The 25,366-nt window shown below is 42.3% G+C and overlaps 1 protein-coding gene across 4 annotated transcripts in view; it reads left to right on the forward strand.

Annotated features, from left to right (window-relative positions):
- LOC148016393 (uncharacterized) overlaps window positions 1-25,011 on the forward strand; it is a 38,606-nt gene extending 13,595 nt beyond the window's left edge. For 3 of the 4 annotated variants that reach the window (XM_087664748.1, XM_087664747.1, XM_087664749.1), the window contains 4 exons: window positions 23,470-23,764; window positions 23,861-24,026; window positions 24,174-24,273; window positions 24,397-25,011. In XM_087664748.1, the coding sequence (XP_087520874.1) occupies window positions 23,470-23,764; window positions 23,861-24,026; window positions 24,174-24,273; window positions 24,397-24,514 (679 nt within the window). In that variant the 3' untranslated portion in view covers window positions 24,515-25,011. Of the gene's footprint in view, window positions 1-20,833; window positions 23,439-23,469; window positions 23,765-23,860; window positions 24,027-24,173; window positions 24,274-24,396 lie in introns of those variants that run through there. The other variant, XM_087664750.1, reaches the window with a different exon arrangement.
- Window positions 25,012-25,366: the final 355 nt, after the last annotated feature.

Genomic DNA, 25,366 nt, shown 5'->3' on the forward strand with positions numbered 1-25,366 from the left:
ACCTAGAGACATGCTAGTCTAGGAAGGTGGCCACCATCGTGTACGTCCAGAAGCAAGGCTCTGCCAAGGGAACGCCTGACGAGGTGGGGAGAAAGGTGAGATAGATGCATGAAGTGCAACGGGATCGGAACCTGAAGACCAATCAACCAATCCTTCAGGAGTAGAGAAGGATGGCCGCTGAGGTTGTCCGGGTGCCATATGTCCAGCAGTCGCTGTGGGGGTTGGAGGAGCAGATGGCGCAGCAGCAGAAGGCGTAGCCCCACTGGACTGTGAAGTCGCAGCGGTTTGCTGAGGCTTTTTAGGTGGAAGACCTTGGGCCTTGGAGTGACACTCCTTGTCCACATGGCCTGCTCTCTGGCAGTGTGTGCAAAACTGGTTTTTCTTAGGGAGTTGCTGCTAGATAAGTCTTGATTCTTTGGTTCCATCGGAGGAAGAGGAGTCACCCTTTGATTGTCTTGCCTTCGCATCTAGCGAGTTCTTGCCATTGGTGGTTTTCCCTCCCAAAGAAGAAGCAACCAACCCCTTCTGCTCTGAATAAGGTTGTGATGAGGATTTCTTGTGGACTTGATCATGCAACCTTGCGTAACACAAGAACTGGCACTCAAACTCGTAGAAGGTTGGCAATCGAGGTTGGGAGATGATGTGTTGAATGAAATGGAAGTATTTTGCGGGCAACTTATTCAAGAAGAATGTAACCTGATCGTCATCTGACTTTGGAGAGCCAGTAGTGGTGAACTCGGCACGTAACCGCCTATAGTCAGCCAGCTTGACTTTCAGATCATCCCCTTCCTTAAGAGAGAACTCTTGAAGCTCAAAGTTGAGATTGATGGGCCGAGTACGATCACGAGCCGCATAGCGGTCGAGAAGGTGACTCCAACGCTTTGACGCGAGCGGGAAGTGCTGCAACTGAGAGTGAAATTCAGGAAGCAATCCCTGCATTAGCTCAACATTGGCTGTAGCATTGCGGACTCTCAATTGACGGATGTAGTTGGGGTGAGCTAGTCAAGGATCCGGCATAGGCTCTAGACCAATGACGAGGTGCCAAAGACCCTGAGACTCAAGCACTTGTTGCATGAAATTCGACCAAGTAGTGAAATTTGACCCGTTAAAACGTGTCTTATCCGTGAAGGCATTCTTGGCCATTGCAACAGGAGTGGTAGTGCTCGGAGATGGAGTGTGAAAAAGTGTAGTGGGGGTAGGATGGGGGAGTGGAGTACACTTGGGAATGGGCCCCAGAGTGCCCACCAGGCATGCGGGTAGTGTGCAAGGTGGATCCATAGGTAGGGATGGATTGACTAGGCATGGGTATGGTAGCCACATGAGGAACCCAAGGAAGTGGGATGGGAACACGGGGAGCAGAAGATGGGAATCCCTACGTAGGTGTAACACAAGGAGAGTGTGAGACGCAGCATAAGCTAAGGATGGAAACCCCTGCGTATGAGTGGTCATGGGAGATGTGAAGCTGAGGATAGTGAGGGGGATACCCATCACAGTTGACCTAGGAGTGATGGGTGTGCTCATTTGTTGAAAGGTGAGAGACACTGTGTTAAAGGGTGGCATTCCCCCTAACGAAGTACCATGGTGCAAAGAGGTAGAGAATGGGGTGGAGAAGGAAAAGGTGCTAGGAGCGGAGATGGTAAATCCAACCCTTAGGGTGTTTGATGCAGATGTGGAGTATAATCTAAGATTTTGGAAAGATGATGAGAGATGATCAAGGTGTGATATAGAAGAGGGTGGGATGAGAGGGAAGTGAGAAGTGTGTGTAATATGCTCAAATGAAACAGAAGCTGTAGATGTACCTGAATTTCGTCTGCTTCGTGAGCCCCCTCTATCGAAGTTCACATACGCAAAGCCATCCAGATCTTGTACCTCAAAAGAAGAAACAAACGAGGGTTTTTATTCATGCAACACAAAAGAATTGTACAAACCTGACATTGGATCTGGCGGAGATGATGAAGATGGATCGCCAGACGTTCCGAATGCCGTATGTCCTCCATGATCGAAGAGGTGGCCAGCCTCACCAACTGGTCCGAATGTGGTAGCAAAACTAGTAGGAGGGGTGTAAACACCACCGTACTTGTTGCGATAGTACTCAAAGTCCTCCTCTGTCATGTTAGTGAAATCTGGTGAAGGTGGAGTGTCGTTCACCTCACCGAGTCCATAATGCCGTCTCAGGGCCTCCAATGATGGAGAAGCCTGATAAGACATCATAGGAACTGGGGGAAGAAGGTGTCTGGGACATTGTGATTCGGTTACGAGTCGTATTGTGTGTCTCGCACAAAGACTAGCTCTCAACAATATCCGCAGGATACTCTTTACAAGAGCATTGGCTTTGATACCATGTTAAGAAGAGTGCTAGGGTTTGCACTGAGGACACACAAGAGTGTACGACCACGACAGAAACACAAAGACATAGACACAGACACAGAGGGCAAAAGTCAAACTGTAAACGCAAAACTCAAAACTCAAACACAAACAGAAGAAGGGAGAGAGAGCACAACTCTGAAGTGAATGAATGCTGTAAATGAATGTAAGAGTGTACAGTGTGCTCAAGGGCAGAGCAATGTTGGAGTGTGACGCCTGCCGAAGACAGATCCCAAGTTTGTGACCATGAGTCGGATTGTAGGAGTGCTGAATAGTGAATGGCAGATGGCTGGTCACCAAAACGCAGCAGTTTGGAGGCTGCAAACTGGTAAACACAGCAGTGTATCACCGATCGGGGGTTGGAAACTGTGCACAGTTTGCTGTAAACAGCAGGCTGAAACAGTGTCTGAGAGTGTCAGGGCCTGCAATGCTGAAAACGCAGGCTGGCTGACCCTGGAGATGATGGACAGCAGGCTGAACAGCAGTCTGGGACAATTTGGAGCAGTCGCCAGCAGCTGAGAGCTGTCGCCTACAGCAATGGACAGGTTGAAGATGATGTGGTTGCAGTTGATGATGGCTGGACAGCAAATCGAGGCGGGCTGCAAGCTGGAAACTGGGCGCCAACAGTAGCACAGGGTGTGTGGGCTGGTGTAACCTACAAAACAAGGATGATTGTTGAATTGGGGCAGTTTGTCTATTTATAGATGTTGAAGGGCACCCCAAAAATTAGGGTTTCCACTAAACTTTCTCGAACCGCTCCCCGTTTTAGGGTTTTCAGTGAACTCTCTCGAACCGCTTCCCGTTTTAGGGTTTTACTCTAAAAGAGCATTTTTAGTGTGTTTTGGGGTTGTTTAAGAGGCTAATCAGCAAGTAATGCATATTTTAGCTTAACACCACTGGCGTGGTGCTTGCTTCAGCCCATACAGGCTGCGTTTTAGTTTACACACCATCTACTCTTTTTCAGGACCTACAAAGCCCTCCAGCTGTTTCATGTAAATTTCCTCATCAATGTCACTATGCAAGAAAGCTGTTTTTACATCCATTTGGTACAACTCTAAGTCCAATACAACAGTGAGAGCAAAAAGCACACGTAGAGTGGTCATCTTCACAATAGGTGAGAAGACCTCTTGGAAGTTAATCCCCTCCTTTTGTGCATACCCTTTAGCAACCAGTCTTGCTTTGTACTTGGGTTTCCCATCAATTGTCTTTACTTTGTAAACCCATTTGTTTGGAAGAGGCTTCCTTCCTTTGGGCAACGACACAAGATCCCAAGTATCATTTGCATATAGAGATTTAATCTCTTCCTGCATAGCTAGCTCCCACTTATTGTTGAATTCGCATGACTTGGCCTCTCTGTATGTAAGAGGCTCACCCTCATTTGTAAGCATCACATAATGCAAGGAGGGGTCAAACCTATGTGGTTGCCTTCTTACGCGTGTAGACCTGCGTATCCAATGAACAACATTTTTAGGAATTGGGTCTACATCTGGAGGTATGTTATTTTCAGCATTTATTGGTTGCTGTAAGCCATTTTCAGCATGCTGTTCATGTTGTACAACACCTTCATTTTCACTACCAGCACCTGGATTTTCATAATCAGTAAGTCTATCTTGCTGTCCATGACCTCCTTGTGCTCCTATTTGCTGTCCATCATCATCTGGCTTAAAAATAACGGGCTGATCATTAGTTTCAGCCTATGGTACAGCACCATGAGGTTCATTTTCTGAAGTAATAGGTGGCTGCAAACTCCGAAATTTGACCTTTTTCATATCTTCATTAGAGGCTAAAGTACCTTTTGTTGAGAAACCCTTCACCCTTCACCCGTAGTTTGCGTTTTGCGTTTTGCGTTTGCAGCCCCAAAAAGGGGCGCCACCCTGGATTGAATGTGCCTATTTATAGGCCACACACTCTCTCTCTCTCATTCTTTACGGCTGATTCATTGAGTTTGTCACCTCTTCTCTCCAGCCTCTTCACTGCTCTTACACCCCCCAGGAGGACATTGCGGTTCGTGGTTCGTGGCTGTCTTCATCATCTTCCTTGTGCTACGACATCCTGGTTCCCTTGTATCACATTCACTTCATGATTTAGAACATCATCCCATTTATTAGAGTTTCTTCTCTCTTATCTTCTCTTCTCCATGTTTGCCAAGTTCACTTTGTGTTCCTCCCCGCAAACCCTACTGACTCACTGGTACGTCATCTTTTAACATGGTATCAAAGCTAGATCTGCTCAAACAATGGCAAAGATCCTCCACTTGAGTGAAGGCAAAGACCGGGGGTGGGTTTGGTATCCACTTCTCTTTTTCTTTTGCTGCATCAAAATCTCGTTTTTGGAGGTTTCAAGTGTTTTCAGCTTGCTGCCCACATCCCTTTCGCGGAGGACACTCGTTTTCAGGTATTTCAGCTTGCTGCCCACACCCCTTTCGTGGAGCCCACTCCCAAGATCGAGTATGGACATATCCTTATGGTTCTCGGCACCACACAAAGTTTGACATATCCTTATGGTTCTCGGCACAATCTCGTTTTTCCAGATTTCAAGTATTTCAGCTTGTTGCCCACACCTTGGACGCGGAGGACATCTCGGTTCAAGTTGGCCATTGTTGTCTACAACAGTCTGGCGCCTGTTTTCAGCCTATCACACACTGTTCGGAGTTGATTTTAGCATGTTAACTGCTACTGTTGGTTTTTTCTACGTTTTTAGTATTTCTCTCTCCTCACCTGCGTTTTTAGTCTTTCTCTCTCCTGCATTGTCGTCTACATCAGATCTAGCCTTGGTTGTGTTTTTCCACAAAGATTCTCCTCATCAGAGAAGACAAAGACCGGTGGCAGGTTTGGTATCAACATTTGATTTCTCTATCATTTTACTATGCATTGGGAGATATCCTTTTTCTCCCTTCTCCCCTCCCTTTTTCAATTTGCCACATTGGTACCATGGTGTCTCCATTGACAGATTCCTAGTCTATTGGGTGTTCCTACTGCGGCAAGAACAGTCCTTTCACTAATGATTGTCGACATTGACCTTTTCTCCCCACCCCCCCAAAGTATATGTGTCTTTCACCAAGCACTTCTTATTCCACCTCTCCTTTTTGGGCCATAGAGATCGTTTTGGATCAGTTATTGAAGTAATATGCTCAAGGCAATAAGCTGCACCCGACGTGCACTAAGTCCTTTTGAGCACATGGAGGCTCTAAGACCTTACGAGGCGATAAGCCCTCCAGGAGACCACCCCATAGCACATAGGTTTCCCCCATCCACTTCCGGGTACAATGGCTTCCACGGCCCAAATTTTCTCCACAGTCCACTCTCCTGAGAGCGTGCAATTGTTCCCCATCTTGAGTCTCCTTCTTCCCTACCCTCTTTCACTTGGGTTCGAGAGGCTACTTCTGGGTGCTTTCCAGCTTCTTCTTTCGAGCTCCAAATACCTTCTTCGGCACGACCGTCAACACTTCCTTCGTCATCAGATGCTTCGCAGTCCGTGAGTCATGAGTGGTTGGATTCCCTTCTCTCTTAGACTGGGATTTCAGAGGGGAATTTTCTTACTTCGCCCTCAAAGGGGGCTTCCAGTTCTTCGGCTTTAGAGGAGGTTCCTACTTCTACTCCTTCCGATTCAGAGAGGGACCCTATATGCCATGAAGTTCTTCACACACCACCACCTTTCACTTTCAAGGAATGGCTCTCCATGAGTAGTCATTTCCTCTACTCTTACTCAGGATCTAGAGGATCTACTTAGATTGGGGCCCTTGGATCTTTAGCAGCGGCTTGGTGACTAGGCCTTCGTATTCCTTCCAGCATGGAGTCACGGAGCTAGTGACTTCTCTCGCGAGGTTGAGTTTTGGGTTTTGTAGCTCATCTAGTCTCTTGACTATCTTCAAAGGTCTCCTTTCAGGTGGTATTCTTAGATTACAGGGTGGATCTTCTTCGTCTCTTGGTTAGCACGGAGCCCACTCCTGAGATCGAGTACGGACATATCCTTATGGTTCTCGACACCACACAAAGTTTGACATTCCTCCTATGCATTGTATGTTTTCCTCATCTTTGTACTAGGGCGCTTGGGCAAGTGAACAATTTTCCCATAAGGAACACTGTCCAAGTGGCACCTGCTGCATGAGCATTCTTTAGCATGTAGCATTCCATTTCCACCTCACTCTTCTCTTCTTCCCCTTTTTGGGCCTGAGAGGGGGTTTTGAGAAACCCTTCACCCTTCACCCTTCACCCTTCACCCTCATTCTTTAGCAGTGAACGTTTTCGGGTTTTTGCGTTTTGCGTTTAGGGTTTGCAGCCCCAAAAAGGGGCGCCACCCTAGACTGATTGTGCCTATTTATATGCACTCTCTCTCTCTCATTCTTTACAGTTGATTCATTCAGTTCGTCACTTCTTCTCTCAAACCTCTCCATTGCCCTCACACCCCTCAAGAGGACATTGCGGTTCGTGGTTCGTGGCTGTCTTCATCTTCTTCCTTGTGCTGCAACACCCTTGTTCCCTTGTATCACATTCACTCCATGATTCAGAACTTCATCATTCCATTCATCAGAGTTTCTTCTCTCTCTTCTCTTCTCTTCCCCATGTTTGCCGAGTTCACTTTGTATTCCTTCCCGCAAACCCTATTGTCTCGTTGGTACGTCATCTTTTGACACCTTTCAGCAAATTTTCCTCATTAAACACAACATTACGATTGCGAATAATTTTCTTGGATTGAGGTAACCACACTTTGTAGCCAAATTCACTCTCATCACCATAGCCCATGAAAAAGCCTTTGGTGGATTTTGGGTTAAGTTTGTTCCTCACCTCATCTCTAACATGCATAAAAGAAATATACGTAAATGGTCATATGAGGCCGATTTGCTAGACCAAACCTCCTCAGGGATGCCATTATTTAAGGACCTGTTTGGAGAGCAGTTGCAAATGTGAACCCTGGTTTTGAGTGCCTCTCCCCAAAATTCATGAGGGAGATTAGCAGTGGACAACATGCATCACACTCTTTCACATAAAGTCCTATTGCATCTTTCAGCCATCCCATTTGAAGCAGGGCTGTAAGGAGTTGTAAGCTTCCTCTTAATTCCATGCAAGTCACAAAACGACTTGAATTCAGTAGATGTGAACTCACTCCCATTATCAGTTCTCAAGCATTTCAGCTTTCTACTTGTCTGAGTGGTCACAAATGCATGAAAAGTTTTAAAAACAGCAAACACTTCACCTTTCTTTTTCAACAAGTATACCCAAATCTTTTTGGAATAATCATCAATAAAGGAGACAAAATATGCAGCACCACCCAACGATGTCACGGGCATACTACATACTTTAGAATGCACTAAGTCCAAGACATTGGACTTACGAGAGACATCAGAATAAAAGGAAATTTTTATTTGCTTTTCAAACTGTCACTCATTACAAAAGTCAAGTTTAGAGCCTTTTCCATCAACCCTCTTGAGAGAGGTAAGGATATCAAGTCCTTTCTGGCTCATATGGCCTAATCTCTTATGCCATAACTCCAAGTGATTGCCAATTTCAGCAACTGCAAGAAACTTGCCATTCAAAGCTTTACAGTGCAAACAATACAAAGTGCCCTTCTTGGTTCTTTTTGCAATCAGCATGGAACGCTTTTTCACTTTCCACAAACCACCACCAAACAATGTAGTGTAACCATGCAAGTCAAGCTAACCAACATATAGTAAACTCTTTTTAATGCTTGCCAGCCACATATCTGACATCTTTCAAAACAAGCTCTTCCCCATTGTCTAAAGACACGTGTACATTGCGAATCCCATCAATGTTGCAAGCATGGTTATTTCCAAGATACACCTTTCCATAACTGCCTACATCGAACATAACAAAACACTCCAAGCAAGGAGTTACATGGAAAGAGGCACTAGAGTCTACAATCCAAGTTTGAGTGACACCATCATTAACTGACAAAAGTGCATCAATCACATCAGCCTCGGTAATCTGTGTATCCTACATTTGACATACGAGGGCATCATAATCAACTGCACATAATACATCAGCCTCTGTATCCGAAAGCTTCTCTATGACTACACTAGAGGCACACATTGGCCTTTTTATTGCCTTTGGCTGCCTCAAATGCGTCTATCTTATCCTCCTTTTTATCTCCTGCATGCTTCTTACTCTCTTGTTCCTTCTTGTAATACTTGCAATTAGGTTTATTGTGGCCCTTCCGACCATAATGATAGCAAGGCATGTCACTCTTTTCCTTTCCTTTGCTCTTGCTCCTGTTTCTCTGTCCTACATTTGCATTTTTCTATTCAGCCCTACCTCTTACATTATAAGCTGAGTTGCTGTCTTCTCCACTAGACATACGTCTAATTTCTTCATTCAAGATTTTACCCCTCACCCCATCATATGAGAGATTAGGGTTATTGCTAAGAGAAACTACCAAGGTCTCCCAAGCATCAGGCAATGCCATGATTAAAACGACCGGCCTCAACTTATCATCAAAGTCCAAATTTGCATCCTTGAGCTGATTAAAAATGCCTATAAATGCACTCAAGTGCTCAGTTGTAGACTTTGACTCATCCAATCGCATATTCATCAACTTGCGTATTAAATGCTGTCAGAAGTGGAGCAGCGGTGAAAGCATAAACATGTGCTGAAATAAACTGCTGAAACACAAGACAAAAAGAGAAAAGAAAGAACACGATACAGATGAGAACTCAGATGTATGCACGGGAAATGGAATCCATATATCTGAACACGAGACAGTCGCATACAACAGTGAGTCACTGGCTGCGTGGGCACTGGCACTGGCTCCTCTCTCCACAGAGTCTGCAGATGGTGAAGATGAAGTGATTGACTGAGGAGGAGCCACTGAGTATAAATAGGCTGAAAAAGTGGGGAGCAATAATGCTGGTCGGACAGCATTAATGCTGGCCGACTGGTGCATAAAATGTCCCAATGACATAAAATGCCATACCAGAAAAATACCTAAAATACCTAATAAAAATGCCCAGCCCAGATCAAGCTCAGCTCATGTGTGACGCATCAATTGAAGTTTGGTAGGCTCAAATCTTAGAGTTGGGATTGACATCCAGGTTCATGATGGGCTGTTTATTTGATAGAGAGTGGGCTTGGCTCCTAGTCTTGAGCTCATACGAGGGGACACTTTGGCTGTCTTGGCCAAAGGCGGGGAATTCATGGTCACATATGTTTAGAGGCATTTTTGACAAGATAGTCTTGTATGCTAATGCGAGACATTGTTGATGACAGACATGGTGATCTATTATGACTTTTCTCTATTTTTGGAGTTGGTACAATCGACATTGACCTCAGGTTCTCTCTGAGGCACCTTGGTGGTGACTTGATCACCCACTACTTGGGTATCCATGGTTCTACTCTGGTGGTTCTTTGTTGTATATGATTAGCAATGTATCATTGTATTGTATCAGAACACCTATGATCTGAGGGAAATGTTAGCAATCTAGTTAGTTCATGTGTGAGTTTGGGCTATGCTTGATATTATTAGGTAATTTAGGCATTTTATAGTTGTTATTTTAGTGATTATTTGGGCATTTATTGCTAGCCAACCAGCTACCATATTTGTCATATTTTGGGTCTATTTATTCAGTGGCTGCTCCTCCTCTCATTCAATCATTATCATTCTTTAGGTGGTCTTCTATTGGAGAGAGGTGCTGGTGCCAGTGCCCATATTGCCAATGACTCACAATTGTACGCTTCATTCTTGTGTTTGATATATGGATTCCATTTCCTGAGCACATCTTTGAGTTCTCTTTCTTTGCGATGTTCTTTTGTTCTTTTGTTTCCTTTATCTTCTATCTTGTGTTCAATAGTTTATTTCAGCACTTGTCCATGCTTCCATTGCTACATCACTTTTGACACACTTTTGGACTCTTGGCTTGTTGGTCAATGCATATGTACTTCCATTGCTACATTACTTCTGACACACTTTTGGACTCTTGGCTTGTTGGTCAATGCATATGTACTTCGGGATGGTGTGGGATGGTATAGGACGCTAGTCCTTGGGATGTGGTTGTGACCCAGAGTGCTGCTAACTCCCAGGGTTAGGGGTAAGCCCATTTGGCTCTATGGTTGGGAGGTGAGTTTGATGTCCAATCCCTTTTATTGTGAGTTTGACTTGCATCGTGTCTTGTGTACAGGTTGGACCCTAGGGGGGACATTTCATTGGTATTAGAGCATCAACTTGCCATTGGATGCAAGATGTGATGACGTGCACAAAACCACTTTTGCTCAGGGAATCGTGTTGATTCATGCCTAACAGGTATGCCTTGATCTTGTTAAGGGTGGTATGAAACACTGCTGGCAAGAGGGACGTGTGCTTCTTCAACAAAAGATTGCTAAGGTGGTCCTTACTCTTTGATGCCCTTGATGTAACTTTCCAACATATTCCTGGCGTACAAAATACTGTAGCAGACCTACCAAACACCTTAGCCAACTGCCCGCTTCTTCAACAACTTTAATAAATTGCTGTAAATGTTCAATGTGGTCTTTAATAGTGTTTGAAAACACTAAGATGTCATCAATGTAAACAACACAAAAAGGAAACCTTTAGAAAATTGCATTTATCCAAGCTTGAAAATAAGTGGGTGCTGTTTTGATGCCAAATGGTAGCACCATCCATTGATAATGTCCTTGAGGGACACAAAACCTAGTTTTATAGTGGTCTTCTGGCTTGAGAGAAAGTTGCCAAAACCCTGATTTCAAATCAAACGTGCTGAAAATATTAGCTTTTTAAAGTTTTTAAATCAAAATATCCTTTAAAGGAACAAGGTATCCATGCTCGATGAGATAAGCATTCAAAGGTTTGTAGTTGATTACCATCCTTTTTCTATCTCTTTTTTGTTCGGAGTGTTTATTGACATAGAAAGCCTGATAAGCCCATGAAGATATGGTTGGTTCTATTAAACCTTTATCCAACAATGTCCGGATTTCTTGCTTGCAAAGGATTAAATCCTCTTCTTTCATTCCAGAATGAATTGCCTTGGTAGGAACGACATTGGGCTTTAGAGGTAGAGAAATGGCAAAATTGATTCTTTTCTCCTTATACATGAGTGGATCCTCATGCATAAAAGATTGCAAATGTTCTATGATCTGCTTGCTTTCAGTAATGTACTTTTGCTTTTCTGTCTCTATCCAGTTAGTCTTTGTAGTTGTCTTTTATGGAGAGGGAATTTCAGTAAGAGTATAAATACTTTGGCCAATTTTAGGAAGTAAAGGGATATCGGCCTTTTTCCCCAAGTAGAATGCAGTAAAATGTTTGGCCCAAAAAGTTTAGGGACGAGATGTAAAATATCTATGCCAGTTAGTAAATCATATCTCATTTGCTTCATTAGTTGTATCTCGATGGGCACCTTTATCTAGCCAAGATGTAAATAGGGTTGGGTCACATGTATCAATGTCACTTTTTTGTTGTTCGATAATTCTACAATGATAGGACTTGTTACTTTGATATAGTTGGGAGGAAACAATTCATAGGGAGCAATTGTGAGACTCAAACCTGTCTCCAGTAGTGCATCCACATATAAAGAAAGCTGCGGCATATTCTTTAGTTGCACATAAATCATAAGAATTGGGCCACCTCTAGTCAAAGCATTGGCTCTGTGTACTTGTTTAGGGTGTGTCATCCGGATCTGATTGACTGGCTTGGCTGGGATGTCTGCAGCTGCTACTTGGCTGTGTAATTCAGTTAATATTTCTGTTGTTCCTTGAGCAAGTTGTTTTTGACTGCAGAGGATTCTCTTGAAGGCTTTCTATTTGCATTTATGTGAAGGCATGAAGCATTTCTGTTCCTTCTTTTTGTGTAGAGTAAGATGTAGAAGATAGAGAGTGTAGTACTTGGGTAGCAGTTCTGGGATTATGCATTTGTTCCAAATTATGCGGAACAAACATATTTGCCTTTGATTTTGTCTTAGAACTAAGGGTACTTGTTTTAGGCAAGTCATAAGGATTATTAAAGAATTCTTGTCTAATTTTGTCTTTGGCCTTTTTGTCTGACAATGCTGTTTCAGATTTATCACTGTCATCTTCAGACTCATATTACTTTTGTTTGCCTTTGTATCTTCGGGAGGAAGATCCACTAGTAGTAGAAGAAGTTGCACCAAGAAAGGCTCTATCTTTTCTACCTGGAAAATGTACAGGATGTGCATTAACAAGCACAAAAGAGGCAGAATGTATAGAACTATTAGAGGTAGTCGTTTCAGAGGGTGTCATCTCCAAGCTGGATTCAGTATGGAGGGCTTCATCTTTAAATTCAGAAGAAAGAGACGTCTCTTCAGATTCCATGACTTTAGATTCAATCTCAGAAAGAGTTGTCGCGGTATACTACGAGCTTTCACTATCAGTTTCTTCACTGGAAAGATCAGAGTCATAAGCACTTAGTTATCATAGTCATCAGAAGAATAGTCATTGGAACTATCTTCACTTATAGAGTGCATGTTGACCTTTGCCGAATTGGTGGATTGCTTCTTTTTAGTGGGATAAGTGTTTGCTAGATGTGATGAACTCCCGCATAAGTAACATTTAAGCTCTTTTTTCTTCTCTTGCTTAACATTCTTTTGTTGGGGCCGAGAAGAAGATTTCCTGGAATGTGTACCATGTCTGCCATGCCGACTATGCGACAGGAATGTCTGCGGTTGCTATTAGACTGGTACTCTTGTGCATCTTGTCTGTTAAAATAATTATGACCTCTTCCCCTATGATAGCGGATAGAGTTCTCAGATTTGAATCGGAGGAAGGCTCCACAATTTGCTGTGGGCCGAATTGTCTCTAGAGAAAGTGGGCTCAAGTGCTTTTGGCTGTGTACGCCAAGGAAAGTTCAACTCTGAGTGGGAAGGGGGGGACTCATGAAGTCAGTCCTCGAGGAAGACAATATGTGCTTGAGGATAACTGAATTCCACAACATATGATGAGTAGACATTTTTGAAAACTCCTCAGGTGAAGATGGAGCAGAAGATGTGAGGAGTGGATCTACCTTGCTATCTCAGCTATGGAGGGGAGGGGAGGGAGTGCACTCATCAGATTTGCTCGAGATGTGAGTCTTGGGTGGACTGCCCTTAACCTTTAAACGATACTTGTCGTCAAAATGACCAGCCTTTTGACAATGTTGACAATACCGATTTTTCTTTGGTACATTTTGCTGCTCGGGCTTTGTTGAGCTAAAACATGCTTTATAGCTGATTTAGCATTTTTAAACAGCCCCATGCTCAATTAATGAAAATGCAAAAGTGGTACATGGTTTGAGAGAGTTTTAGTAGTTCCTCAAAAGCCTAATTTTTGGGATGCATGTTCTCACTCCTCTATTGTGTTTGGTCCATTTGCCATTTCCAACTCACAGACTATCTCCTCTTGCCTGCGTTTGACACTCCATCAGCTAGGCAACAAGTGTGGGAGCCCTTCCTTTGCATTAGGTAACAGTTTGCAACCTGCATCTGGCCCTTTTTCCCACTTGGTGGTAGTTGGCGGCCACCACTAATCATCCAAATTGAGTTTATGAATTTTCATCTTCTTTATTGGAAGATTGTCTACATGATGGTTTTCTCTTTCCATCTTTTCATCTTGCCAATGTGCAACCATCTTATTTGAAGTTTAACCATGTGCCAATTGCTTTGCATACTCAACCTCATATCGCAATTTTAGCAAATGCTTATAAAACTTAATCTTTTCCTCATCATTATTAAACAATGCATCATCCATTGTAATTGATTGGTGGTCACAATACTTGGGATCCGCCTTCAGTGGATGTCTCTCTCCTCCGTACTTCATTGCTCTGCCCTTGGGTATTTTGTACGTTCTTACATTCATTTATATCATTCATTTACTTCAGAGTTTCTTCTCTTTGTGTTTGAGTTTTGAGTTTTGCGTTTGCGTTTTGTGTTTAGGGTTTGAGTTTTACTTGTTATTGTTTGAGTCCATGTTTTAGTCTTGGTTATACATGTTGTGTTTCCTTAGTGCAAACCCTAGCATATCTTCACATAGTATCAAAGCCGGTGCTCTTCTAAAGAGTATCTTGGGGTGATTGTGGAGGCTAGTCTTTGTGTGAAACTCACATGTGTCTCGATTTTAACTCGTAATGTCTCGCACAGGGGCTATGCCTTCCGTTGCTGCACCATTAGCTTCATTTGTCCATGTGGCCATTGAACATATGGCACACGGATAACCTTAGTAGTCTATATTTTTTACTACTCTTGAAGGATTAGCTGATTGGTTTGCTGGTAGCTCACCTGTTGCACTTTGTGCATCCATTTCTAGGGCATCCATTGCACCTTCTTGGATCACTTTTCCACCTTGCCGTACATATTGGTGGCTACATACTTGGCTTTTGCTTTTTTAGACTTTCACTACTCACCTCTGTGCTTGTAGATTTTGGTATCTTTTGCAAGGTTTTGTACTTCAGTGTAGGGCTAATATGCAGGTTTGCACTTGTTCTTTCTGAGCTGGAGACAAGAGTTGCTCGCCGTTCCTTCATGGTTTCATCTACTTGGAGTTTTGCTCTTCTATTAACATGGAGGTTTCCTTTTTTGTGGCGGATTGTGCAACATCTCTTGATACTATCATGGCGGTGACTTCTATCCTTGCTCTTCCAATAGGGATGTTTCATCATCTTCATCCACATGGTTCTTGGCACCTCATGAAGATTGACATTATCAAGTTTCTCTTCCTTGTTTGGTATCGACATCCAAGTTAAGAGGGGGTTCCTATCCTTCGTGGTATTCTATAGGTTTCGGCACTTGTCTTCGACATTGGTCTTTTGTCCCCTTGTTGTACCTTCCCTTGTGCATTGCTTGATTTTATCATCTTTATACTACATGCTTGGACAAGTAAATAATTTTTCCACAAGGGACATTGTCCCAATGGAACCTACTGCATGAGTATTCTTTAACATGTTGCATACTATGTATCCCATTGTGTAGAGCACCAGTGGATGGATCCTAAGTTGTTTTCATCAGCGGATTACAGTTATTCTTTTTCACATGATACTTCATCATCTTTCCGTTGTCATTGTAATCCTCGAGTGGATGGGTAAGTTTGTATTGTTTTGTGATGTGTTGGGTGCACCATCCCCTACTTCCATCTTCTGGATCACTGTCACTGAATTGGCCGCTACCCCTCAAATTAACTTTCCAACCCTCCCTTTAAAAAAAGGTTCAATGTGGTTCCATCCACCTTTGTAGGTCTTGGTAGACCATTGGGCAACTGACGAGTATCCTTTGTCTGATGCCATGTCCTCTCTAGGGTGACTACTTAGACTCCCTTGGTAAGATAAACATCGTCTCTATAGTCTTGAAAGGCCATTGGGCAACTGATGTGCACCCTTTGTCTGATGCCTTGGTTGCTTTGGGATGGGATGCCTTGGGATAAATAATGTAAGCCTTCTCTTTTCGGCTTTGTTTTGGGCCTAAGAGAGGGGGTGTTGACCTAAAACAAGTTGTATAGCTGATTAGCAATTTTAGATAGTATCAAAACATTTCTAATTAAATGAAAAAGGCAAAAGTGGTGTACGGTTCGAGAGAGTTTTAGTGGTTCCATAAAAACCTACTTTTTGGGGTATCTTTCAATGTCATAAGGATATGTATTTTTGAGACTTCACTTAACATGTTGATTAATTTTTAACCACATGGTTAAGTAAATGTTGCATATGTGAGGTGTAACTGGGGTTAGAGTAAATTTACGAGCTTGGGACCCGAGGAGATCACATGATATCAAAGGCAAAAGTTGCTATAAGTTATGTTGCATAGATACTTGGTAGTATTTGGTGCTAGTTGTTGGCCTAGGTCATTCATTTGGCCATAAGTGTTAGTTGGTGACACTAGAGAAGCAGGTGACAGTATCTACAGGCTGTTGAGACATGGCAGTAGCAGTAAATGATTGATTTTCTTCAGTTCTTTGCATCTACAAGCTATTGAGACAAGGCAATAGCTGTAAATGACAGATTTTCTTTAGTTCTTTGCGAAGAAAGTCTGAATTTTCATTCTCCTCAGCTCTCTCTCTCATCTCTCAACCTTTCTATTGTTGTAAACCTTAATTTTGTAGCAGAAATTAGGGTTTAGCAGTATCCACGAGAAGCGTGCCAAAAAATGGAAGCTCCAAGACTTGGATTCAACAAGGTTGAAGCTATGTGTAGTCAAATTCAATAGGAGGGACCAGAAAATCAACGAATCTGGGGCATTTTCCATCCCCATTAGAGCGGGTGAAGACCAATTGACTACTTGAATTAAGAGGCAAATTAGATTGAAGACTTGCTGGTCATTTTGGACAGCAAGGGGGATTGGAATACCAAAAGGAATTGGGAGAATCCCATTGTACATAAACTTTTTCTTCAATTAAGTTAAATAAATACCGAAAGGGGCGCCGGTTTTGGGGCCAACAGGATGTCCAATGTCCAAGATTATATGGTAAAGTGTGCATTCAGTTTTGTGAATTTGTTAATTGCTGTAAATAGTGCTTAATTTGGTTATTTACCACCCTATCTGAGGAGGAAGACTGGTTTCGTGGTTCCATTGTTGGGATACCACTCAATCCCTTGATTTGGTGGGCTCGAGGCACTTGATTGTAAGCCAAAGCTTTGTGCTAGTGCTGATTTTTACTCTCAGCTGAGAAATTATAGCAATATGCCTTCATACAATGAGATGGACTCAAGTAGTGATGATGCTTCTCAGTATGAACATTCACATGGGAATGAAGGAAATGCAATGCGTGACTTTGGACAAGGCTCAGATCGTGGTTAACAAGCAGAAAATGTTGCTGTTGGGCAAGATGCACGGCCTTCAAGGCATTAGAAGGCTGATGACCAGCAAAGTGAAGAGGAATTTGATGACCAGTTCAAGAATCGGATGAGGACAGCAGCAGATCTCTTTGCTGAATTCAGCAAAGGATCCCCAATTTACCCAATTTTTGAATGCTTCAAAAAAGAACAACAAAGGCAAGAAGAAGAAGATGTCTTTTACACCTTCGGGATAGCAAGATGCACTGGAGATAATGCCAAACCTTTCATTTGAAGCTCCCAAAGATGCTAATGAAGTAAAGCAATTGGTATCTATAGGGCAAGGAATGCAAATGCAAGGCCATTACGGAAGTGCCAATCCAATGGATTTTGGAGAGTCAGGCATGCATGCTATGATGGGACAACAAGGTTATTTTGGTGGAAGCACAATTTTTCATGCTATGGTTGTACAAGGACCACATACGGGAATGTATGGCACAAATTTCTATGGTATGCAGCAACCAATGCATGGTGTGCAAGGCCCAATGTATTCGGATATGATTGGACATGTGCAAAACCCTAAGAATGGCAGCATTGGCTTGATGCTTGGGGCACAAAGTAGCATGTTTGGTATTGCATCTGCACCCTTGAATGTTTATGGGGCTCAATGAATGAATGTTGGTCATGCAAATACTCCGTTTGGCATTGGTTTTGATGTAAATTCAGCAAATGCATCCTTTTTGCAACCGTGTATGACAACTTGACACCCAAAGGGGCAGTAAAAGACTACGATGAGGGTGGAAAAGCAATGAAGTTTGAGTCCTTCAATTATGTATAAGATAGGCTGAAAGCTTTGACCTCATTCAACCGTTTGATGTAGCCTATTCAGGGGGAACTTCACGGAGTCCTCAAAGATTCAAAAGGTAACCAATTTCTTGAAAGGGAATCCATTACAATGGTTGTCCACTCAAGGTAGAGCACCGTCAATGTGGTTACAATTCAATCAAATGTTTGTATCGAATTGATTGACAAGTACATTTGAGGTGGATGTCATGACAGCTTGGAATAAGCTAGATGCTAAGGAATGTAAGAATTTGGAGCAATATAATAAGAAGTTTTGGGATGCATTGCTACCAATTACTTCTTATTGCTCCGTATCCCTTCATGAGCATGCGGGAAAATATGTTTGTGGGCTGCCCAAAGAAAGATGACTTCAGATCCTGGGCTTGTGTTGCCCGTTCTAAGGAAGCCATTCATAGTTCAATATGATGCATGTGGTAATAACATTGGGGTTGCTCTTATATAGGTTGCCAACTTGTGGCTTATGAGAGCCGAATTCTTCACGGTGTAGAAAAGAATTTGCAAGTCTATGAGAAAGAGCTCTTGGTTGTAATTCATGCATTGTCTACGTGAAAACATTATTTGTTGGGGGTTGATTTTATAGAGCAAACAGACCATCAAACTTTGAGGTACTTTCTGACGCAGACTAAGTTGTTGGAGAAGCATATGAGATAGACAAATTTTCTCTCTATGTTTCATTTTCATATTATACATATCGATGGTAAAAAGAATGTTGTGGTTGATGCATTGTCACGTAAGCCACAAATTTCAGCCGTCAGCATGGTTTATCACACTGAGTTGGATGCCATGAAAGAGCAATATGTTACTGATTCGGACTTTGCTAATGTTTATGATCAGCTTTGCAATGGCCAAAGGCATGAATACTTTGTGCTTAGAGATGGATTTTTGATGATGCATGGATAATTGTGTGTCACAAAGCAGTTAAGGCCTAGAGTTATGATTGAAAGTCATGCTTCTTTGTATGCAGGACATAGAGGTATTGATGCGACAGTCAAAGCAGTGGAGCATTTCTTTTATTGGCTAGCTTTGAGGCATGATGTAGAACAATTTGTTAAGACATGTGTCGTATGCCAGAAGGCAAAGCATAATAGGCAAAAGATACTGGGTTTGTTGCAGCTCTTACCAATTCCAGATAGGCCTTGGCAGAGCCTTATTTTTGAGCTTCCTAAGACAACTATAGGGAATGATGGAATATGGACTATCATTTGCAGGTTTAGCAAACAAGCCCATTTCATTCTGGCAAGGAAGAAAATCGAGGCTGATCATGTGATACAATTGTTTTTGTAGCATATCTTCAAGTAGAGTCGATCATTAGTGATCGAGACCCTTGGATGACCAATTTATTTTGGAAGGGGTTGCTTGAGAATATGGGTACCACGTTGCAATTCTCATCATCCTTCCATCCATAGATAGATGGTCAATCCAAGGAAGCAAATTCCATAGTGTTAGATCTTTTGAGGTGCTATGTTTTAAACCACGAGAGACACTGGGAGCAATATTAGCCCTTGGTTGAGTTTGCTTACAATAACACAATGCATAGTTCTACGGGCAAAGCTCCATTTGAGGTGGTTGAGGATTGTAGGAAGGTACCACCTATTCTACAAACTAAGGATAAGATCTTTGAGGCTGATCATTATGTGGAAAACTTGGATGTAGCCTATGCAAAGATAAAATATGCACTTCAGAGATTGCAAGAAAAGCAAAAGAGGACAGCTAATCGCCACAGACATGCTTTGCAGTTTGTAGAGGGTGATTATGTATTGCTGCATTTGAAAAGGCTAGGTTGAAAAAGATAAAAGGAAGAGAAAGACTGTATGCGAAGTTGAATATGAGATAGTGTGGGCCCTTCTAGGTGTAGAGAAGATCAACGATGTGGCATATCGTCTGAAATTATCTCCATATTGGTGAATACACAATGCCTTTCATGTTAGTTTGTTGAGGCCTTTTGATGGTGATGTGTTAGAGGATGTCTGCTGAAATTCAGTCTGAGATTAAGGTGTTGGATGAGATTTCGGTACTCCAGTAGATTTTGGCACATAAGGAAAGAAATGTCAAAGGTAAAGTTTCTAGGAGATACTTGGTGAAATTTCAGAATTATTCACCAATGGATGCCAAATGGATGGAAGAGGATGACTTGACAAACCATCCTCAATTGTTGCAGCTTTACCTCGATGTCTTTCAATAAGAGCCGACTTTAGTTTGGGCTCCATTAGGTTTAGTAGAGCAAGGGTCGGGATTACTACCTGATGCTCAAGGGGGAGGTAGCACTTTCACTCCTCCAGTTATCAACAGCTCTCGTATGTAGTGGATCTCGGATGTATTCAATATGCATCCAAGGTACTGCACTGACAGTAGGTTTGCCGTGAGGTCACTACTTAGTGTACTAGTCTCTGTGAGATGTATGCTATGAGTATGAGTTTCACCCGGGTACTGGAACTATACTTTTGCATCAGCTTATGATCAAATTGGCATGAAATTTACCTTAATTTTGAGACAAAAATTCTGATAAGTTTCAGTTCAGTTTTTGATAAGCTTGAGAACCATTTATGGTCACTTTTGGGATTAGTTTTGCATTAGTTTTTACATTGATTGTTGGTCAAATTTTGTAATGAGTGTGTGATCAATTTGGGGTCACATTTACAATAGTTTGTGATTAGTTTTCAGATCAGCAAGTGATCAGTTTATGATCAGATTATACTCAGTTTTCAATGTTTTACATCTGGTTCCATGGACAATAGTATATGTTATGATACCATTGATGTTTTAGCCATGGTTTGTGCTTGGTTATGCTATGCTATGGTTTGGTTTTTCTAGATGAGTTGAGCTCATGAGAAATAGACATGTCACATGTTAATCTGGCAATGTTTTTAAGATTCTTAGTGAGTCTTATGTTATGTTATGATTGGCTGGTAATTTTCAGCATTTTTAGCAGCAACCTCAAGAAGTGTGCAAAAAATTGGAAGCTCCAAGACTTGGATTCAAGAGGGCTGAAGCTGTTTTTAATCAAATTCAAGTGGAGGGATAAAAAAATCAATGAATTTGGGGCATTTTCCATCTCCATTAAAGCGGGGAAATGCCAATTGATTGCCTGAATCAAGGGGCAAATTAGATTGAAGACTTGTTGGTCATTTTGGACAGCAAGGGGAGTTGGAATACGAAAAGGGATTGGGAGAATCTCACATCAACTTCTTCTTCGATTAAGTTAAATAAATACCGAAAGAGGCGCCAGTTTTGGGGCCAACAGGATGTCCAATGTCCAACATTACATGGTAAAGCGTGCATTTTAGTTTTGTGAATTTGTTAATTGCTGTAAATAGTGCTTAATTAGGTTATTTACCACCCTATCCAAGGAGGAAGTTTGGTTTCATTCAACATCTATAAATAGACAAGCTGCCCACCATTCAATCTAATTTCTTTTGTGTAGATTTTCACTCCTCTACTGCGTTTGGTCCCTTCACCATCGCCAGCTCATAGTCTGTCTCCTCTTGCTTGTGTTCGGCACTCCATCATCTAGGTGACAAGTGGCAGCCCTTGCTTTGCGTCAGGTGATAGTGTGCAGCTTGCATTTGGCCCTTTTCTCCACGTGGCAGCAGCTAGTGACCATCTCCATTCTGTGTACGGCTGCATCTTTGCTGTGTTTGTAGATTTTTGTTGCCGTCCACTACCTCAGACATCATCCTTGTTGTCGCCTCAGTCTTCTAACCCTCTGGTGATTAGTGTTTGATGTTTCCCTTGTCTTTTGTACTCTGACTAGTGGTCATAGCACTTGGGATGCGTCTTCTGTGGAAGTCACTCTCTGACACTCCATTGTTTTGCTCTTAGGCATTCTATACACCCTTATATTCATTTACATCATTCATTCACTTCAGAGTTTCTTCTCTTTGTCTTTGAGTTTTGAGTTTTGCATTTAGGATTTAAGTTTTTCTCGTCACTATTTGAGTCTTTGTGTTTCAGTCTTGGTTATACATGTTGTGTTTCCTTAGTGCGAACCCTAGCATATCTTCACAGGTTTGAGTTTTGATTGGGAAGTTCCTTGTGACTCACTAGCTTGGGTTTGATTGGGATTTTGATTGGATGTTTGGGGTTTCTTACCCTTCCCTTGCTACCCCTTCTATTTTAGTTCAGGACTAACATGGCAAGGATCTCCTGGTTGTGGACATGGATCTTTGGCCTTGTTTGGTTGTTGAGTCATGCTTTCTTGATAAACATGGAGACGAAGATAGTGTTTTCTACCTTAGGCCAAGTTTCAAGTGCCCTTTGATACTAGCATGGTGGTGGTTTCTCATCAAAGCTCTTTCAGCTGAGGTGCTTCTTCTCCTTTTGCATTAGGTTTTCTACACCCATGTTGACTTTAGTTTTACCTCCTTCCTAGCATTGACTCTACGGTCTCAGAGGGGATTGCTTTCCATTGTTGGTACATTGAGGTTTTGTGTTGTCTTCTATGGTCTTTGATATTGACATCCTTTCCCATGTGCCATTTTTGAGAAAAGGGTGCTTGGGCAAGTAAACAATTCCGTTGTGAAGACATTGCTCAAGTGTATGAGTTGCCTGAGCGGTTTCCCCATCTTGAATTAACCCTTGCATTTGCATTGTGTTTATGTGATTTGGAAGCTTGAAAGGGTAAAAACCTATTTGGTTAGCCTTCCAAGTGAAAATACATGCATTGTGTAGCATGCTTCCCCTTTCACCTAATCAAATGGAAATCTGTGGTCACATTGCTCCCAATGGATCTTGGACAAGCTAGTGGCCATCATGTAACATATCTTCTTCCCCAACATCTTAGTGGAGTCTTGATCTTTGCCCTCCCAAGAAACCCTTACCTTTGCCCTTGCCATCAACTTTTCAAAACAAGTAGATGGGGACTAGGGGAATTTGGCAGAAGTTCAAAAGTAGCTGTAAGTGTACTAGCGTACTCATATGTGGTAGGTTAATCAAGAGCGAGATAGGAATTCCAAGGCCAGGTACCTCCCTCTTCACTCTTTCTAACTTTGGCTCAAAAGATAAATCATTTTTTCCAAGATATAGACACGACGATTTTCACAGGCTGTACAAGATTGCAAGTGTTGGAGTCCTTTTGAACCAGACAAACAACTTGTTCATTTTGAAGAGCATTACTCAAAGTAAAATGGTCCGATTGAATCTAAGGTCTATATTACTGTTTGAAATTTCTTGGGCTTATGCTTATCCCGGAGAGTATATCAGAGTGCCTCCTCAGTTTCTTGGGCTTACTCTCGTTTGGGTTATATCAGAATGTCTGCTCAGTTTGCTGCTACACTTTGTGCTCTTTAATGAGGAAACGGGCAGGTTTTCCTAGATCAATGTTAATGATTTCAAATCTTTAGATGAAGGTCTAGAATGTAGCTCCAATTTGCAAAGGACTATGTTGGATGTGCAGAGGTTCCCAGAGTCGTCATGGTGTTATATTTAATGTCACACCTTTATCTTGGTTGTTAGTATGTCTTATAGTGGATGGATCATGAAGTTCTTACGTAAGGGGCATTCTTTTAGGCCTTGCATTTAGTGTATGTTATTGATGCTATATTCTGAATCAAACAGGAGAAGTGTTACGAATGTTTTGGCGAGTGAGTTTCGAGATAGATTGGATCGGTTGATTAGATCATTCCTCCAAACTCAAGGCCGGACACCTGTTGCATGGGATTGGACAAGAGGTGGGAGGATAGGTCCCTCCCCACAGCAGCAGCAGCAGCGACAGCAACAGCAACAAAGACAGCAAAACCTGCCAGCTGGAATGCCACCGCCTCCCCCTCCACCACCTCCGGTACCAATTTGGCAGCCAGAATTGCAACAGGGGACATGGGCACGCCCACCTCTGCATCGTCCTTCTTACCTGGTGGTTTTCTGTTTGATAACATAATTTCCTTTATGATTATTATTCATTATAAAGGGAGGTGTTTGGTCTAACATTGGGAGGTTTCCCTGGTGACAGGAGTTGGAGAGCATGAATGAACTGAAGAGTGATATGTCAAAACTTCAACACGGGATGTCTGATCTTCAGCGCATGATGGAAACTTGTATGGAGATGCAACTGGAGTTGCAGCGTTCAGTAAGGCAAGAGCTTTCTGGTGCTCTTCAACGTCTGTATGATGGAAAGGGTGGGTCACTTTTTTTTGGCACAATTGGTCTAGTTTAGAAGCTCAAGTTCATGTTCTTGAGGAGAAAATCTCTTATTAAAAGCTCTGTTATAAATTGTGTGTAGTCTTTTGCATCTTGAGAGGAGTACTGAGATATTGTGTAAACAGATGTGCCAGAAGAAGCAATTGACGGTAGGAGGTGGGTTTCTGTCAGGAGGGGCATATGCTGTGTTTGTTGTGACAGAAATATTGACTCTCTTTTATACAGGTGAACCTTTACTTGCTTCACACTACTCTTTATGTCTTTGTGGTACTTTCTTATGATAGATTGTAGTTTTGACTGCTGACATAGGCACCTCTCTCTCTTTACTAATGCGATGTTTGGCTGCAGATGTGGACACATGTGCACATGTCTTAAGTGCGCCTCCGAGTTAATAAGAAACAGTGGAAAGTGTCCAATGTGTCGTGCTCCAATTGTGGAGGTGGTACGAGCTTTTACTGTTGCATAGCCACGGCTTGTGTCCCTGGTGCTTTTCCCTGTGTTGAAACTTGTCTATAATTAAATCCCCTTGTAACAAGTGGGATTCTACACAGGAGTTACCAAAAATGGTTCACTTTACATGCACCCTGATAATATACGATTTTTTCTGTGAATATGTACATTTGCCAGACATGACATCATTTGATCATACTTTGGGAGTGCATATGCTAGCCCTATTAGTTGGCACAACTCATACCATTCTTTTTGTAAAAAGCTGCCAGAGGAAGATTACAGACTACTTGCTTTCAAGCGCTTGTATAGAGGCACTTGTATAGAGTCCAGTAAGATTTCAGGTGTGAGATAATGAGAAGCTGGATGACCGAGAGTGTGTGTGTGCCTGTGTGTCTGGTGGCTTCCTATTTGGGAGACAAGGCAGTTCAAAGTCTGAAGATGATCTTTGTACATCTTGTCTCCAACATAATAAAGGCACTTTTGCTACAGATCTGCTGCCTCTTTAGACTTTACTTGGCAGCTGTCTCTTATCAAAATTTGCCATCAAATACTTCTTGCAATTGGTTTTTCATTGATGAATGCTTCAATTTTACTTGTTTAACAAGTGACAGTTATATTCAATGGGCTGTGAATTGTTAAGTAGCAGCTCTGACTGTGATAATATAATGCGGCCCTGTCTTAAAGTTAGAAAGGGAATATTGGCATCAAAAGGAGGCTGGTCAATGTGTGCCTGCTTTTTGCAAGTTGGGGCTAGAGCCATGACGGCTAAGGAGGTTTGTCTGATAGAACATGTATGTTGATTGAGCAGGTCACATGATACAAAAGGATACTGACAATATCATGTGGTAGTAACATTGATTTTCTGAAA

This window comes from Lygodium microphyllum, chromosome 23 (assembly GCF_053477565.2).
Source record: "Lygodium microphyllum isolate KBCC chromosome 23, Lygodium_microphyllum_v1.1.10, whole genome shotgun sequence".
Lineage (NCBI taxonomy): Eukaryota > Viridiplantae > Streptophyta > Polypodiopsida > Schizaeales > Lygodiaceae > Lygodium > Lygodium microphyllum.